The sequence below is a fragment of the Aedes albopictus genome, chromosome 1 (assembly GCF_035046485.1).
Source record: "Aedes albopictus strain Foshan chromosome 1, AalbF5, whole genome shotgun sequence".
Classification (NCBI taxonomy): domain Eukaryota; kingdom Metazoa; phylum Arthropoda; class Insecta; order Diptera; family Culicidae; genus Aedes; species Aedes albopictus.
Window position 1 is genome coordinate 291,209,084 of NC_085136.1, and position 19,908 is coordinate 291,228,991.

The following is a 19,908-nucleotide window of genomic DNA, read 5'->3' on the forward strand; positions in this document are numbered from 1 at the left end:
AAAATACAACAGCGCGATCGCTCGAGGGTTAAGTCGGCGGGAAGCGGTTGTCATCAACCAAAGAGCGTCAGATGCAGTCGGGAAATAATTAGGATAGCCGTGATTTGTCTGACGGGTGAACGAATATCCGATGCTTTGTCCGGCAAACACTGCTCGATACAACCACGAATTTCTTTGGGGACGTAAGTAGGAACGTATCCCAAAGTCTTTCGGATGGAACGTGGAGAAAAAGTGCACAAAAGTGATCGCTTCGAGGCTCTGACACTTTTGGGTCATGGCTTGTATACCATGTATACAGTTCCAATCCAAAACAAACTTGCCAGCTGTCATTCCGAATTCCAATATGGCGGATTGCATGATATATCATATTGGATTACCTTCCTTTTACTTACCTTGGTTGAAACATACTGTTAACGTTATTCTAAGATATAGCATGCTCGAGGCACGACACTTCATTTATAATGAAACAAGCAAAACTGGGTTCATAAGGTAACCTTTACAGAAGGGTCGTTACGAAAATAAGCTTTTTGAAGTAGAGCCACTTGGGCCACGCACGCTTTTTACGCTGAAAATTGATCTGGGGTTTCCTAGCCGTAGCCACTACCCAAACTAGACAGGATTACACACTTCACAATCACAGCACAAAAAGGAAACATCAACGACAAACCAATCCGGTGTCAATTGAAAAACGCCAATGGCGAAAACGCATTAAGCGAACCCATATAAGTAGTAATGTAAGCTAATTTACAACATTTGAATAATCCCGCCCTTATTTAGCCTCTAATTTGAGACATAAGAAGGGCAACTGATTATCTCGGAGAAACGCAAGGTCCGCTGTACTATTGCTCCGGTTAGCGCAGTAAGGGCGTAATACTGTGGAGGACGCCCTAATTCTCCACAGGCTCCGTTTGTAGTTAGGTTTTTATTAGACCCCCCTAACCATTCATTCCTTGGCACGGTAAGCATAAAGCCGCATAACACCATGAATTAGGGGTCACCTGTTTAATGGGCTCTTACCACTGGATTAGGCGGTCCGTAGTGTTATTCTTAGCCAATTGAGACAACCGCTACCGACACTACACAGCTATCTAGGCTGATTGGGAAAACATTGATGGTTAACTTCCGAACGAGCCCGAACAGTCTTCTTGGCGTAACGTCCTCATTGGGACAAAGCCTGCTACTCAGCTTAGTGTTCTATGAGCACTTCCACAGTTATTAACTGAGAGGTTCCTCTGCCAATGTCCATTTTGCATGCGTATATCGTGTGGCAGGTACGAAGATACTCTATGCCCAAGGAAGTCAAGGAAATTTGGACCCACCGGGAATCGAACCCGTCACCCTCAGCATGGTCATGCTGAATACCCGTGCGTTTACCGCCTCGGCTATATGGGCCCCCAGTGTCAGCTCTAGGAATTGTTTATTAAAAATCAACTTGCCAACAATCCCAATCCGCTTAAAGGTGTTCCGCACGGCATCTTAATCGTCTTTTGCTGTCTTCTTGCCCTTGACATACTCCAACTGGTCTTTCAACATCCGATGCAAGAGGAGTTTCTTACATTTTCTGTTCATGACCTATACCCCATTTGGTGCTCATTAGGATTACATATCGTAGCTTTTTGTTCTGTAATATTTCTGCATTTGTATCCAACATCAATTTTCCTACACTATAGAACAAATGGTCATCCTAGGATCAATTTATAGTGTCCACTCTTCAAAAACCTTTTCCGATTTGTTAGCATGAGAAATAAAGTGGACTACGTCATAAATCTACTCAAATTTATCGTTGTCCCTAGTTGATCTCAGCAAAACCCTGTACGACCACCGCTTCTGGCTGTGGGTCAACCAGTCCACGCTCAAGCGTACTGGGATCGAACCTTTTCGTGTCCAGCGTCATAACCACAGAATCCTACCAAGCGAAGGGGCCATAAAGATGAGTGCCGTTTGATGTATGTTATCAGTGGGTCTTAGACGAGGTCCGATATTGCCTTCTGGCGGCTCTGGCAGCAGCTGCGCCAGTCCAACAAAGTCTTCAAGTATCGACGGCGCTATCGATACATTCCCCGGGAGGATCTTGTTATTGCTTCTCGATTCCAACGCGACCAGCAGGTAATAACAAAAAAGCAATCATTAGTGCAAGGTTGCGTCGGGACCCTGTGTAAAATATGAAAGAGCGGCAAAGGGTCGCACAGTGGGCAGAAACGGGCCTGTAATCGGACTTATTTAGAAACCGCTGGTTTTGAAACTCCAACTGATGCATTTCCCATGGAAAATGGGCCGATAAATCGAATGGTGATGGTTTCATGCTGTGCAGACCTCGGGAAGGGGTTCATTTTGCCCCATTTTACCCTAAATCAGCCGTTTTCAATGGGTATACTTCCATAACTCTACACGCCGCTGATTTTTTGTATATAAATTGACGAATATGATATTATTATGTTTACAGAATTGACTGATAATGATTTCATGCAGTGCTGAGCCTTATAAGTGACCCATTTTGCCCTATTTCACCCTATATTTATTGTTTTAATGAATATATGCTTGTAACTTCAATTCATTCAGATTTTTTAGTACATGAATGAAGAAATTTCATGCTATCATATCTACAAAATTGAATGACGATGCCATCATGCTATGCTCAGTCCAAGTAGTGGCGTATTTTACCCCATTTCACCCTATATTCGAAATATGGATGATTATAACGTCTATATCTTCAATTGCTCCAATAATTTAAGCTTATAATTGGACAATTAAGATGTAACCAGCTCTGCAGTATTGAATGACGACGGGGCCATGCTGTGACAAGTCTGAGTATTGGCCCATTTTACCCCATTTCACCCTATATAAGTTATATCGCAAACAGATCTCTATAATTTAGTTTGCTTCAGAATATTTTACTAACTAATCGACAAATTTTATGTTATCATCTATTCTGAATATAGTGATAGTGATGGCATGCAGTGCTGAGTTCAAGAAATAGTCCATTTTACCCTACTTTACCCTATATTTATAATTAAAATGAAAATATTCCCCTAAATCCGATTCTGATGATATTTTTGTAAAGTGAAGTACAAAATTGATGTTTTTATCTTTACAGAATTGGATGGTGGTGATGGAATGCAATGCTGAGTTCAAAAAGTGTTCCATTTTACCCAATTCCACCCTACATTAACAATTTTAGTAAAAATATCGCTTTAAATCAAATTCTGATACTTTTTATATAGTATTGTTCAAATTTGGCGTAATGCTCTACAGAATAGCTTCCAGGGAAATTTTGTAAAGAATTCCGGGGAATCCTAATATTCTTATGTTTACAGAATAGACTGACGAAGCGTTCATGCAGTGCTGAGCCTTATAAGTGACTCATTTTACCCTATTTCACCCTATATTTTTTGTTTTAATGAACATATGCCTGTAGCTTCAGTTTATTCAGTTTTTCTTGTACATGAATGAAGAAATTCCATACTACCTTGTCTTCAAAATTGAATAACAATGACATCATGCTATGCTTAATTGGAGTATATTACCCCATTTTACCCTATATTAGTAATATTAGTGTATATAACGTATAGTGCTTCAAATTCTGCAATAATTTAAGTTTATGGTTGGACAAGTAATGTGTAATCAGCTCTACAGCATTTTTTAATAATGGAGCCATGCTGTCACATCTCGCGCTCAGTATCATACTGGCGTATCTACAATGATCGATTTCTCTTCGTCGATTTTCTCTTCGGCTAATAACTTGGCCTGCAAATCATTTTTGATTGTTTTTGTTGTTTTAGATGCTAGTCCTAGTCGTCCTTCACCGAAATACACCGAGAGATAATCCGAATATTGGTCGTATTTTCCGAAATAATGCGAAGAGAAAACCGACGAAGAGAAATCGATCATTGTAGATACGCCTGTATGATACTAAACGCGAGACATGTCTAAGTAATTGCCCATTTTACCCCATTTCACCCTATCTTAGTTATTTTGCATCCAGATCTCTATAAATTCGTTTTATAGAATTTTTACAAAGTAATCGACAAATTTGATGTTATCTGAATTGAATGGTAGTAACGAAATGGGGAGCTAATATGGCACGAAATAGTACACAACTCTATATTTATAATTTTAATGGAAATATCCCCTAAATCCCATGCTGAGGATTTTTTGTATAGTATTGTACAAACTGGATGTTTTTATCTTTTTATCCGTGGGAATGCTAACAGGAATTCCGAAGGAAACCTGACAATAATCCTGACAGAAGTTCCAAGAAAGTCAGAACAGGAATTTCAGTAGAATTGTGACAGGAATTTCACGGGATTCTTGACAATAATCCCAGCAGAATCATGGCAGAAATTCTAGCGGTATACTGGCAGGAATTCTAGCAGAAACCAGGCAGGAATCCTGACAGGAATTTCAGTGGGAATCCTATCCGAATTTCCCAGAAATCCCTGTCAAAAATCCCTGTAGGATTCACCTGGAATCCCTGTCAAGATTCTAAATTTGTCGATTACTTTGTAAAAATTCTATAAAACAAATTTATAGAGATCTGTTTGCGAAATAACTAAGATTGGGTGAAATGGGGTAAAATGGGCAATTACTAAGACATGTGACAGCATGGCTCCATTATTATAAAATGCTGTAGAGCTGATTACACATTACTTGTTCAATCATAAACTTGTATTATTGCAGAATTTGAAGCACTATACGTTATATACACTAATATTACTAATATAGGGTAAAATGGGGTAATATACTCCAATTAAGCATAGCATGATGTCATTGTTATTCAATTTTGAAGATAAGGTAGTATGGAATTTCTTCATTCATGTACAAGAAAAACTGAATAAACTGAAGTTACAGGCATATGGTCATTAAAACAAAAAATATAGGGTGAAATAGGGTAAAATGAGTCACTTATAAGGCTCAGCACTGCATGAACGCTTCGTCAGTCTATTCTGTAAACATAAGAATATTAGGATTCCCCGGAATTCTTTACAAAATTTCCCTGGAAGCTATTCTGTAGAGCATTACGCCAAATTTGAACAATACGATATAAAAAGTATCAGAGTCTGATTTAGAGCGATATTTTTACTAAAATTGTTAATGTAGGGTGGAATAGGGTAAAATGGAACACTTTTTGAACTCAGCATTGCATTCCATCATCACCATCTAATTCTGTAAAGATAAAAACATCAATTTTGTACTTCACTTTACAAAAATATCATCAAAATCGGATTTAGGGGAATATTTTCATTTTAATTATAAATATAGGGTAAAGTAGGGTAAAATGGACTATTTCTTGAACTCAGCACTGCATGCCATCACTATCATTATATTCAGAACAGATGATAACATAAAATTTGTCGATTAGTTAGTAAAATATTCTGCAGCAAACTAAATTATAGAGATCTGTTTGCGATATAACTTATATAGGGTGAAATGGGGTAAAATGGGCCAATACTCAGACTTGTCACAGCATGGCCCCATCGTCATTCAATACTGTACAGCTGGTTACAACTTAATTGTCCAATTATAAGCCTAAATTATTGGAGCAATTGAAGATATAGACGTTATAATCATCAATATTTCGAATATAGGGTGAAATGGGGTAAAATATGCCACTTCTTGGACTGAGCATAGCATGATGGCATCGTCATTCAATTTTGTAGATATGATAGCATGAAATTTCTTCATTCATGTACTAAAAAATCTGAATGAATTGAAGTTACAAGCATATATTCATTAAAACAATAAATATAGGGTGAAATAGGGCAAAATGGGTCACTTATAAGGCTCAGCACTGCATGAAACCTTTATCAGTCAATTCTGTAAACATAATAATATCATATTCGTCAATTTATATACAAAAAAATCAGCGGCGTGTAGAGTTATGGAAGTATACCCATTGAAAATGGCTGATTTAGGGTAAAATGGGGCAAAATGAACCCCTTCCCGAGGTCTGCACAGGATGAAATCATCACCATTCGATTTATCGGCCCATTTTCCATGGGAAATGCATCAGATGGAGTTTCAAAACCAGCGGCTTCTAAATAAGTCCGATTACAGGCCCGTTTCTGCCCACTGTGGGTCGCTGGGAAATGTGTTATCATTAAAAAGCGGGAACCTATTAGATACCGGTGGCGACGGACGGCGCGCGGTGGCGAAGCGGCACTCCAAAAGGGAAGTCCCGACAAAGAGCGAACCTGCTTGCGCAGATCGCGCATTCTCCACAGCCGCAGCCCCGAAAGCGATTGAGCATTAATGGGCTTAACATCATAATAACAATGAGCTGCGCCGCCGAAACCGCCCTCGCCACCACCACCACCACCATCACAGACAACATAAGCAAAATGAAGGAGGAAAATGAGGAAAGTTATGGGCCCAATGTGATGTGAATATATTGATTCGGGAAGAGAAAGAATCGAGTGAAGGAAGAGTCGTGCGAACGACGACAGTCCACAAAGGAAAATATGCGAAGAAAAGTTGCTTACCTCGAAGGGATTTGCGTGAGTAGCTTGTCCCGTTTGGGCGTCAGAATAACAAAACGCGGACGAACACACTGCTGCAGCTCAGCCATACGAAGAATGTTGCAACTTTCGAATGGCACACATTCGAGCCGGCGAAGCGCGGGAAAGGAACCGGGAGGCACGTTTCTCGTAAATTTAGGAAGGAATGTTTCCTCACCACAATACGGAGCATAAAAATGAAGAGAAGCACAAAAGCCAGCTGATCGGAATGTAAATAAACAACGAATGCGAGTTGGTGGAGAGCCCGGTGCTAAAAGAAGGAGAAAGAGCACGTGTTGCAGAGCACGAGAGAATGTAACGCCACGAGCTCTCGCACGCGCACGTGCGCGCTTGCGATTGGCCGAGAGAGAAAGATGGGGAACAGCGTGAACAGCAACCAGCGAAGGTACAGAATGGACATCTGGCGGAAACGCGTAGAACTAGAATGCGTAACGCAGTTGACTCTCTTGGCCCGATTTTATTGGAATGATGATCGCTCGAAGGATTTTCCAGTGCAGTTGTATGGCATCGTACACAAATTACGTAACGCTATAGGGGGAGGGGGGGAGTCTAGCTTAGCGTTACGAGCCATACAAAATATTTTTGATTTTCATACAAAAAGCGTTACAAGGGGGAGGGGGGGAGTCTGAAATGGCCGATTTTAGCGTTACGTAATTTGTGTACCATGCCTATGTACCTCAATAAACATTCGTTCAATCAAGTCTTTGAACCCGAAATATTACTTTTTGAGTTATTTAGTATGCATTCGAAGGTTTACGATCGTTTTGATACAACTTTTGACGAGTAATGGACAAAACACAAAACATGGGATATAAGAACCTCAAGTATCCGTAACTAACCATTTAAAGTTGTTCGTAGAATGTTGAATGCACGAGCAGACAAAACATGTCTCACATACCAAAATAACACAAATCATTCATTTTGACACACAGGAATCAACCTTGGATTCTCCTCAGCTATCCAAACAACATTGGTCACTTCACGGAAGCCAAAACGATGAACCGCCACTTAGTATCTGAAACCAAACCAGGTGACACCGCTCTGATAACGCCATATATTTCGTCGCTAATGGAACAAACAAATTTTCGCACTTCCTTCCATATTCCATGCCGCTCAATCACGAGCGATGACGAAAACAGCTCCCGAGTCGTAATGTCTCAATCAGCTGCCGCTCTATACCCAAATATTTATCACCCGACCCTCAACCAAAAATCGAAACATTTCGGCGGCCGGCACGGCGTTGTTGGTGGCGTCATGTTACACAATTAGCTTCCACACTGATTTCACCCACACCCTCACGCAAACATACCTGTCTCAGTTCCACCCTTGCGTACTCCGCCGCATCGTCCAGCTCCCCACCGACGCTACTGGCCGTATCGGTGAAATCGGTATCGCTGTACTCAGACCCGGTCAGATACGGAGGCTCGTACAGATACTGCTTCCGCCGTATTTGAACACTTGGAGCCTTCGGCACCTCCGAACCCAAACCCGGAGTCACCGTCCGAACCGAATCCACATCCGATTCGGACAACACTTCACCCCCAACGGCCCCATCCGCGGGCTCGTTACTCGATTTGCACTTGATATCGTTGTTATTGGTTTCCAACAATACCAAACCTCCCGGACGATCCACTTCCGAGTTAGGCCTATGGTGGAAATCCACCGCCACTTGGATATCCTTCTGCACTACACAACCCTGCTCGTCACCACTACTGATCACACTCACATGCCGCGAATCGGTCACATCCGTCCCCCCAACCACCCCCCTCAAATCATACACTTGTACTTTCTTCTCATCTTCCCTTTCCCCGATCACCCCCTCTTCTTTGGCAACACTGACCGCGTCTTCTTCCTCGCGCGTAGCCTCTTCCACCGCTTTCAGCTCCAAACTCCTCCGATTCTTCCGCTTCTCGGCGACCTTGCTCTGCTTCCGCGGTATCCCACTGCCGGCCGCCTTCCTACTGTCCTTCGCCTTGTACTGTCCCCCGATTGCCGGCTTCTTCGCGCCGGCGCCATTCTTCGGTTCGCCGATCGGCTCCACACCGACTGGCAGCTCATCCACGGGAACCGGCCGTCCGCTGGGGCGACTGCCCGGATTCAGCAGTTCGTAGATCGCCGGAAAGGCACACTGCAGCCCTCCCTCCTTCAGCTGCTGGAAGATCAGGTACGAGGTGTCCGTGTAGCGCGACTTGGGCTGCAACAGAAAGGGCATCTCTGGGTGGTTAGTTTCCGGTTAGATTCTACCAAGGAATGCAAATAATAAACGGTTCAAATTGCGAACGCCGTCGTGCGTTCTTCGTTCTGAGAGTTTCGCGCGCGATGAGTTACTAAACATGGTTCGGCAGGAACGTGCGCTCGCGGTGTCGTGGTTCGCTGTTATCAAGCTTCTTCGGACAGCTGCTGATAACAGAGAGCGGAGGGATGAGTCAAAACAAATTTTCGGGACAGAAGCAAGGGTGTAGCTAGGGATTATCAAAGCAAAGAGACAAAATTGTCAATAATAAAAAAAAGCAATTCATAAACTATGGGTTAACAAATATTTCGTGCACATCGTGAACATCCCTAAACTTTTATATGTTTCCAGGAAGTCTATTTGTGATACCAATTTTTTAAGACAAAAACAAATTTCTACTGAGTTTCCTCCGATAATTCCTCTAGCGATTATTTGAGAAAATGTTTCAGAGATTTTTGTCCACTTCTACCTTCAGATATTTTGCATGAAATTATTTTAAGAAATACTCCAGAAGTATCTCCAGCAGTGATTCCAGGGTTTGCGTCAGAACATGCTCCAAGGATCTCTTTTGAAAATTTATTTGGGGATTTATTAAAGAGCTCATCCTTTACCTTTGTCTGCAGTTTCTGCTCGGCTTCCTGTAGAAATCATTTCAAGGATTCTTCCAGAAATATTTCCGAGGTTTACTTCATAAATCCCAAAAGAGTGTGCTTAAGAAATCTCGTCAGGGAATTTTTCAGAAACTTCTCCAGGAATTTCCCGTGAATTTCTCAAAAAGTTTCTTATGAAATTCGCCGGTACATAATATTATGTCCGTGTCTTCTATAAGTGCGGAAATTACCCATGGATTAATCGCGCAGAACATTCTGAAGCGATTGAATGCAACTGAGCATTTCAAAACGATTTCGGACACCTTTGCGTGATAATTTTCCTTGCAACGGATAATATTCCCCAGGGGTTCCTCCAAGAACTACTCTGTAGACTCTAGCGTGCACAGCTTTTTCTTTTTTCGCACTCACTCTCGTAAACATACACAAGAAAGACCAGATGAAAGAGGTGGCACTTTGCCCCCTCTATTATCTCGCTCTTTCTTGCGTTCAATAAAGAGAACGAGCGAGAAAAAAGAAAAAGCTGCACACGCAAGTGTCTGTAGATAAGAATCAAGAAGTTCTTCCAGGAATTCCTCCAGAGCCATCTCAAAGAGTTCCTACAGGTACAGGTCGGACTCGATTATCCGAAGTCAGATTCTGATGCATCTCAAACATATATTTGGGTAACAAAATGTTCTACACAGCTGAAATTTTGATATTTTGTCAAGCCAACTTTGATTAGTGATCAGTCAAAATTACAGCTTCTTACAGCATTCCGTTTACGAGATTACGACAGAAATACTACCAAAGATTACTTCAGAAATGTTTGTTCAGGATTCGCGTCAGGAAATAATTAAAAAAATATCTTCAAAAAATCCCTAAAGAAATATCTGAAAGAATCTCAAGGAAATTCCCGAAGAAATCCTAGAAGGCATTGCTGAAGAAATTATGTAATTGATTGACTGCTTGAGAAACCCTTGGTGGAATTCCTCTAGGTATTTATTAAGAAGAAGGAGACTTCCTGGAGGAATATCTTTATAAAATTCATGTTCTTGTACCAACTTTTCGAATCCTCTAAGCAGAATACCCTCTTTGAATGAGTGTAATCAGTTTAGCACCTTTTAATTCCGCCTTAATTGCTTATCCTTTGACAGATACGCGTATTTCGACTTCCACTTGTAATCTTCCTCAGTGTCAGTTATCCACCTGGACTGGATAACGTCAGTGGATAACGGACACTGAGGAAGATTACAAGTGGTAGTCGAAATACGCGTATCTGTCAAAGGATAAGCAATTATGGCGGAATTGAAAGGCACAAAACTGATTAAACTCATTAAAAAAAAAGAAGAAAATTCATGTATTTGCTTAAAGAATACCCAGAGTCGTGTAGATTTTCGAAGGAAATTGTGGAAGAACGACTTCTTAGACTTCTGTAAAGTATAGTATATATAATTAGATATAATGAGAAATTGCCAAAGAAATTTATGTTTAGTTTCCAGGGAAGTCATCTGAGGAATTTCCTAAATGCATCATTGGAAGAAATCCTAGAAGAATTTCCGAGAAAATACATGGAGAATTTTTTTCCATTTTGTATTCAGGGGTTTTCTGCCATAGGCAGGTTCATCCCACACGGAAATGGAGAAATACCCCGAGGTACTCCTGAAGGAATCTTTGAATTCCTGAAGGAATTTCTGAAGGAATCTCAAGAGGAATACCTGATTGAAACCGTGAAGAACTTTATTGACGAATCCCTGAATGATAGATAGAGGAATTCCTGATAGAGTCCTTGAATTACTTTATTAGGAGATATTTCTGAAGAGGAAACGTCTTTAAAATACGTCACGCTTTGAGAAGGGAAGGAAGATCAGGAAAGTGTGACTACTCATATACAAATTTCAGAGATCCCATACAAAAAGTTTGTCGTATCAATTTTATCAATGTGACAATTCAGAAGGTTCTCTATAGAAATTCTTAGGAATATTTATGGTGGAATTCTGGTAGAAATTTTTAAAGGAATTTTTGGAAGAATTAATAAAGGTTACTTGGAAGATATTTTTAACGTATCGCTGGTGAATTTATCTTAAGGCATCTTGGGAAGATTTTTTGAAGAAATTTATGTAAGAATGCTCAATTTTTGATTTTCTTAAAAAAAATCGCTGTAATAATATCTGGAATCTGTGGATGGTTTTCTGAAAGAAACACCGGAGAAATTTTTGAAATAATCAATGAATGAATTTCTTAAGCATGGAAGGGTTTCTAGAAAAACAAATTGTAAAAATTCCTGGAGGTTCCTCCTAGAGTCTAGAAGGAGGAATTTCTAAACAAAAAACAATGAAAAAACAATTTGAACGAATTCGTGGAAAATTATCTAAAAAAAAATCTATGATGGAATCTCTAGAAGAATTCCTGCAAAATAATGGTATTTAATTTAATATTTAGTAAATAATGCAATCTTAAGTCTACTTATCCGTCGTCGGATTACTTCCTTTAGGCTAACGGGAAATCATTAGCAAATTTGCTCAGCAATTGAACAAAATACAAAATCAAAATTGTTTTCCACAAAATTATCAACTGCTGAGGAAAATCGGTTGGAAAAGCCGAAAAAATAATTATTTTCGCGGCCCGGAAAAATTCAAAACATTTTTTTTTGGAAGGGAATTACATAAGCTATGATCTGTAAAATTTTCAAGATGTGTTTTTTCTCCGTTCCTGAGTTATGACTAATTATAAAATAAACATATAAAATAATAACAATAATAAAAAAATGCCGTAAATTGCCATAAAAATCTTCCAAAGTGAGAATCTTCAAAGTATTGCAGCAAGAAATGATGATGATAAGATAATAATGAAATCATAAATAAATTTGCAAACTAAAAGATATCTGGAAAAAGATGACAAAAATTTGCTAGTGAAAAAAATCCAAACAATCTGAAAATTACTACTTTTTACTTTGCTGGCGAATAAAAAATCTTTGCTGTTTTCTCATCGACCTGGGAAATTTCGTTCGGCGGCGTTGAAAAATATGAGCAACAGAACTACGGAAATTACCATTGCTTTTAGAAATTCTTTCGATTATTCTTTTGAGATTTCGTATGGCCATTTTACTGCAGATGTCTGTGGTAAAATCTGTCAAACAAATATACAAAGAAATTGTCTACTGAATTTACATATGACGAAAAAATTACCGTTGGATTTCCCGTAGGAATGTGTAAAAGTTTGAAGAAGAGTATTGATGAAATTTCAAAAGGAACTACAAAAAAAAATAAAAATTGCCAATTCACAAGAATTGCCGTTGAACTTCTAAAATACATTTTTGAAGAAGTTCTCGAAGCGATTTTTCAGAATTATTACCGAAAAATTTTCAAAAAAAAAAAAATGCAAGAATATCCCCAAATGAATTGTTGTAAGGGTTTCCAAAGTAATCACCAAAGGATTGACAGTTTTTTTTCACTTCAAAAACGCGAGGCAAACAGTCATTGAGAAGCAAAAAGTCAATGATTCGTTTGAGAGCTTGGTGATGCATCATGACATTTAAAGAAAGAAGTGATTGAAGAATTCCTGTAAGAATCTAAAAATCGCCCTACTGTAATCCAAGAAGAAATTATTGCAGGCGCTCTGAAAAGAAATCCATTAGACACATTCCACGCGTTACGTTTTGCGCGAGAATCGAACTTTTGCTTCCAAAAACTGTTATGTTGTTAAATACATGCTATCCTACATATCAAACGATCAGCTTCATTTTATGCTTTCTTTTATGCAGAAGATTTATTTTATGCTTTCTAATTGGGAATTGGACCATTGTACTTCGAAAGAAATTAAGAAATTCAGCGTAACAGGACACCATCGCAAAAAATGACGAATTTTGACAGAACGACAAGAAATTTGCTACTTTTTAGAAGCAATTTTCAAAGTTTCCGGTACTATTCGAAGAATAAAGAACACTGAAGTTTTTTTACGCAGTTTATTTTAACGCGGTTTTTTTTGCGCGGCATCGCGCAAAAAAACCGCGTTATTTCAGAAAAATCGCGTTATTTTAAAACTCGTCGTAAAAAAACAAGTTTTTTTTTTTTCAAAAACAAGCGCAAAATAGTCAGGATTACATCCAACGTGACTTGACTTTTTTTACGACGGTTTTTGAAATAACGCGGTTGTTTTAACGACGTTTTTTAAAATAACGCGTTTTTTTACGCGGTTTTTTTTACGCGGTACAATTACCGTCGTTAAAAAACTTCAGTGTAATTATCTTCATTTTAATGCAAAAAGAATCAAAATGGACAGCAAGAGCTCGGAAATATCGTTCAATGAAGTTCAAGAAGGGAAGTAAAGCGTGGGTCCCGAGATGAACTAGCACAGGGCTAAAAAAATCGTTAATACAGATAAAAAAACCTCGATTTAGAAGTGCGTGGAATGTGTCATTAGGATATCTAAGAGGAAACCACCGACGAACCGACGTGACAGTGGCAATTCAAAAGTGTCCACCCCAAATTTAACGGTCGACCACCGAAGCGAGCGATCGCTTCTGTCAAATCAACGGAGACGCGAACCGTTTCCTATATGAACACACGGAGGTTCGGTGTCGAGCTATCAAATCATCGCGAGCCGTTATAGAGGTGGCGATAGTGTTCGGCTATTTTTCATCATGGCGTCGCGGACAACAAATTTGAATTTATTTGTTCTAGCTGTCACGTCGGTTCGTCGGTAAGGAAACTCCTTAAAGAATCCATGAAGGAATCTCAGAAGAAACTCAAGTAACGGCTCTTGGTGAAGCTTCTAATAGGAATTACAAAGAAATTTCTGGAAAATACCCCCAGACAAACCTAGTACCTTATCTTCGAAAAAAAAATGCTGCTATGAATTTTCATATGATGACTATTTTTACAGATGTTCCAAATCCTCCAGCACCCGCTGTGATGGTTAAAGCCCGTGACTCTCACGCTGTGGGCCTGAGATAGAATCCCACTTCCGACATACTCACATAAAACGTGAGTTATTTATTAAGAAAGGATATCATGCCATTGGTCACGATATGAAGCTCGGGGATAGGAACTAAAAATCTCGTTTATACAGATTAAAAAATGGGCTTTCTTAGAAATCACAGCTTTTTAAATTAACATACTTTTGAACTAATCTCTTCTCGTGATTATAAATAGTGCAGCGTACATAAAAAATTATCTCAATAAACACAGAAACTTTTCAATTTTACCAACATTTCCAAACGCAAATTGAGCATATTTAGATTGGAACTTCTTCAAAAATTCGTCCAGGTAGTTCCAGTCTTGAACTTTGACAGAAATGCTACCAATTTCCTATTTGAGGAACTCAAGAAAGTCATTTTTTCTTGAACGAATCCGGGAATTTCTTGAAAAACATTGCCAAGAATTCATACATTTTTTCCTTATAACTCAAACATCGTTTTAGTACATCGTGTGATATTTCAACAAACATCTTCTATGGATTTCTGCAGCATGTTTTCCAGGGATTTCTTCAAAAGTTCAATAGAAAATTCTTTTTTAAAACTCATACAATGATTTTACAAGAAACACTGCCGCAAACTCTACAGAGTATCTGATCAAATCTCGAGAGCAGTTGTTGAATGACACTTTGGATATTCTCTTGAGAAAATATGTTGAAACCCTTTGAGGCTTGTTGCGGTTTTTGACAGTTCTTGAGAATTTATGAAATTTTTATGTCTCTGAAAAATTGCTGTACACAATTTCCGGATACATGGACGAATTATCGAGGGCTTCTCTGAGTTTTTTTTGAGTAATCCTTCAGAATATTTAAAAATGTCTTTTTAACCTAATTTCTAGAAATTACACCAAGTTATCAACTGCCTTCTATTAACCAGCCCTATACGATGAGCTATTTCAGTGCTGCCAGTTTCACCAAACTCAAACCCTCCACAACAGATCTCATACTAAAAAAAAAAGCGTGGCAGGGGGTGTTGTAAATCGTGGAAATAGTCTTACGAAATACATGGACAGCCCACATGAAACCTGCAAGAACATATTTTGCGGAAATCCTGAGACAACTTTTGGCGAAACTGATTTTTATAAGAAGAGTGGATTAAAATATATTTCAGAGCGTATAAAAAGCTTAATTTAAGAATTCTGATGTAAAATTTCCCCGGAACAGTATGAAGTGGTTGTTGTTTTGAATTATATTGAAAGCTGCAGAAGCTTGAGCATTTATTCTGCAACTTCTTTCGAATTGAAACAAAAACACAAAATGTTTATGGAATTCCCTACGATATTCTGATAAGGGCGAGGATAAGGGTTTCTTTAGGAACTATATTTGAATGTCCGCATATCAAGAATTTCTCCCAGTTGTTCTAGGAGCATAGAGGTGCTATTTTTTCTCCTGAAACTTTTTCATGTTTTTAAGCTTAACAACCACCTCGTTTAAATCTTTACTACACCACAAAATCTAACCTCAAAAATGTTTGGCAGTTCTCAGGTCACATGACAGGTGTATTATGAGCGAAAAGAGGATGGCAACATTGTCAGTAAAATAGAGGATGTTTTTTGTCTTTATCTTGCTGGTGTGTGATCTGCCAAGTGATATGAGAATTGTCAAACATTTTCAAGGCTAAGTTGATTGGTGTAATGAAGAATTTACTATACAAGACTGAAGTGTCTTTCCATCTCCATTGTTCTCTTTGTTTTGCCCACAGCGCTTCACACTGTTGCCAATGCTATACCCTGTTTGTTTTAAGCATTTTGTCAGTTTTGAAGCACGGATTGATAGAAAATCATGCGTGCCACAAACAATGTTCCCAGTGTAAAGTTGTCCCATGGAAGCTTCGGTTCGGTCTGGTTTTCCCGTTCGCACACGTCAAATCTTCTATTCGCACCGCAACCTGATTCCCCCGTCTTTGTTTACGTTCTTCCTGTTTGTTATCCTTTACGTCATTGTCCTCTACCCTGCTACACTGAATCAAATATGCGCTTTCCATTCAATTGCACAACTCTACACTCAGTAGCTTTTTTTCTCTGACTAAGGGTTCCTCCGTTTACTATACGCCCATGGGTAAGAGTAGCATTAAAATAAGGTTGATTTCCATGTTCGAATGTGATTATTTCCCTGTGGTACCATGATTAGGCGGAAGGCGTACGTACGCAAGACTCGTACAACTAGGAGAACATGTGTTCTGTGTTCTGTTCTATTCGTCTTCCAAGGAGAAGAAAACCCGGGAAGGGAAGTGAATAAAAAATGACGGTGATTTGTGTAAACACTTGAAAATGTCGATCTGAGGGAGAAATGAAAAACAGGGGATCAACCAGGAAATATGGACCGACAACAAACGGCAACGACGGAGGGCTCTGTAGAATTCGGTAGCAGCAGCATTGATTTGGTTTGCTTCTGTACGGGAGGCGGGAGACGAGTGCGGGAAACGAGCAGCCGTCTGTGTCTCATCACCTTGATCTTAAGCTGGGGTTTTATGATCTTGCACTAGGCGGATGGGAGTGGTGTTGATCAAAGCACGATCTACGCTTGCAGTTAGGCGCAGAAGCCGATATTCAAAACTCAAAAGGTATTATTTTACTAGTAATTAGGGTTACCATCCGTCCTGATTTGGCAGGACATATCCTGATTTTCGTCAAATTTCGGCTAAAATTTCTTAACAAATCCGATGAGATTTGCTCATTTTTAAGAAAATACATGAAATGTCCTGATTTTCTATGCTGTGTTTATGGGAGCCCTACTAGTAATTCAAGCGTCAATCCACAAATGTATGTCCTTGGTCTGATTGGAAGAAACCCCGTTTGACAAAGGTAAGAAATTGACAGATCACACGCAAATGACAAATATTCATGTTCGGTTCACGAGTCTAATCACCATGCAGTTATACTTATTTCTATGCATCAGTGAAAGAAAGTAAGTTCGGTAGAATTCAATTAATCTTGTGGTAGGGCCCATTCAATGGTAATGGTTACGTATGTTTGTTGAAAGGAATCAAACGTGTAGAGGGGCAAAGATAATTTAGGAGTGATGCTGAACAATAATATTTATCTTCTGATGGTTCATTCTGGGTGTGATGTACTTTACTGATGAGCGTTTATGTTGTTGTTCAGTTGCTTTTTGAGCAACTACAGAAACTACAAAAAATGTCGTATGTAAAGCATTTTTCGAAAAATGTGCATGAGGCATGTTTTTTTTTCTTTCGAAATCTTGTCAGCATGACAGCAGTGTTGCCAATTAGCATATTTTAATGAAGATAATAAGGCGTACCACCAATAACAAATAACCGTTCAACCACAAAATTAGCGATCGTAAAGCGATATCTTTATCACTACCTTGGGCAACACGGAGGCTCGAAACGACCCATTAGCTTTCATAATTTGCCATCGTCAAAAGCGAGACCTCCCACGTTGTGGCCTTTGGCTGCGTGAATGCCCCATACGAACGCTCATGCAACTCGGGAACCCAACCGTCGCGACGTTTAAAATGCACCTTCTTGCATGCAGTTGATAAAGACACCACCATATTCGCTGTCATAAAGACCTCGCTTCGTCTGCTGGGAGTCGACGATGACGACGACCTCACGAATTTCTGCAACAACAACAGCAACAACTCAACCACAACTCAAAACGGCAGCCGCATATTTTGACAGCATCTTTCAAAACATCGCTCACCGCTGCCGCTGCCGCTTACCGCTATGAAGCTCTATTACTTACCTAGGTTTGGGTGCTTTTGGCATTAGTTCCACACACGAAGTTCGCCGTAAGTTGCGGATTCTTGCGTAAAACGTGCCTATCATGAAAGCCGTTAATTCAAAGAAGAGGAATTCCACGGAGTCATGTCAGTCGATCCTGAGCGACCATTTCAAAAATATCTGAAACTTTGCACAGTTTTTCAATTTCATATAAATCGCCATTTTTTGATATTAAACCTTCATATTCACTCACGACTAACTTTTCAAAAGGGTGTATGCGAAAATAGTTCTAAAATATTCTAAAAGCTGTACAGCAAAAACGGATTGTTCGATTGTTATAAATTTTTCAGCAAAGTCAGATAACTAAATGATGATTCCTTAGAAAATATACACTGTAAAAAATTTCTTTTTCTACTTTGAAAAAATATGATATTTGTCACAAAAACTCAAATATCTCAAAACCCTATCTTTTTACCAACTTCAATTTTTTAGGGGAAATGGCCCATTATATCAGCTATCTACCATAAAATTTTGGTGATGGTAAACTGATAAACAAAAAAGTTATGACATTTCAAACATTTCACAATTTTTACATTTAGTAACAAAAAAAATTTTTTTCTGTGTAAATTATTTCGAGAATTATATTTTGATGCTGATTTTATTGTAAAGGCTACCGCCTGAATTAAACAAGTTGTTTTCATGATACTTTAGTTTGATTATTCGTAATTACTATAGTATCTATTTGAAACTTAGACGCGATCCAGTGTTGTGATCAAAAATATTGAGATTGTCATACTTTTTATTGTACGTGACTGGTGAAAAAATCCCTTGATAGTGTTGAAAAGCTGTTGATTATAAGAAAAATGGAATTGAATTTATTTTTAAGACAAAAGCTGTATAATAAAAGTTTTTTTATACGCGTATACGTCTAGTTTATCCGCAAAAAAAATCCCTCTTACACACTTATTTCTGAATTGCCTGTTCGGTACTTTTTTGACGAGATTATAACAGCAGTACGATCTCGGTAGTTTCGGTAATCGATTTTACTGAGGCTCAGTAAAACAACTGTCAAAATCGTATGGAAAAGGTAAACAATGCATTTTTGCTGAACGAGTTCGGTGCTCAGCAGTTTTAATCTCGTCAAAAAATTACCGAACTCGGTACACGGCGTGTGTATGGGAAAGGTTTATAACAAAAAATTGGGCATCGCCAAATTTTTCGCTATTCAAAAATAGAGACTTCCAGCTTTCATTTGCACGGTCCCTCAAAAAAATCCACCGAGGGATCTCGAACAACTTTTTCAGAATACTGTTTTCCCCATACAAAATGAACGGTTCCAAATTAATCCCTATTTCTACTTAACAAACATACCCAATTTTTGTATGAAAAAGTTCCCCCGATGGAATATTTCGATGTTGGGCTTGAATGAAAGCTAGTAGCGTCAACTTTCACGTAACGTAAAAATTAGCGATGCCTATTTTTTTGTAATAAATTTCTTATACCAGACACACCGTGTGGTAATCAAAATTAAGTGTGTAGAGAACAGACTTTATGATCGGAAGAATGCGAGTAACTTCAACAACAACAAATGCATAAGAGGTACATACCACAGACAAACAGACGAAACGCCTAGAACAATTTTAGTGAAAATTCATCGCCCAGTTCACACTATCACCACCTGGTGGAAATGTTTCACGAAACACTGCGTTGTGCAATATCGTCATCAGAAGGCGCTAGTGTGAAACGTCAAACGCAAAGAAAAACGATGGGCGCTCTTCTTGTTATGAAAGCCACAACCAAGATTCAAAATGATCGTTGAAGGCGTGGTCAATGAAAATTTCGCCAGTGTTACGTTTGTTTGTCTGTATACATACCTGACAATGCTCACGAAAAAAACAAAAAAATACTACCGCT

At 39.0% G+C, this 19,908-nt stretch overlaps 1 protein-coding gene across 1 annotated transcript in view; it reads right to left on the reverse strand.

The window, feature by feature from the left end:
- The window catches only part of LOC109623099 (uncharacterized), a gene marked incomplete at its 3' end in the record, with an annotated part of 668,880 nt that overhangs the window by 635,600 nt on the left and 13,372 nt on the right, over positions 1-19,908 (reverse strand). Inside the window, 1 exon segment of the mRNA XM_062846987.1 lies at positions 7,825-8,709. Coding sequence (XP_062702971.1) covers positions 7,825-8,709 — 885 coding nt within the window.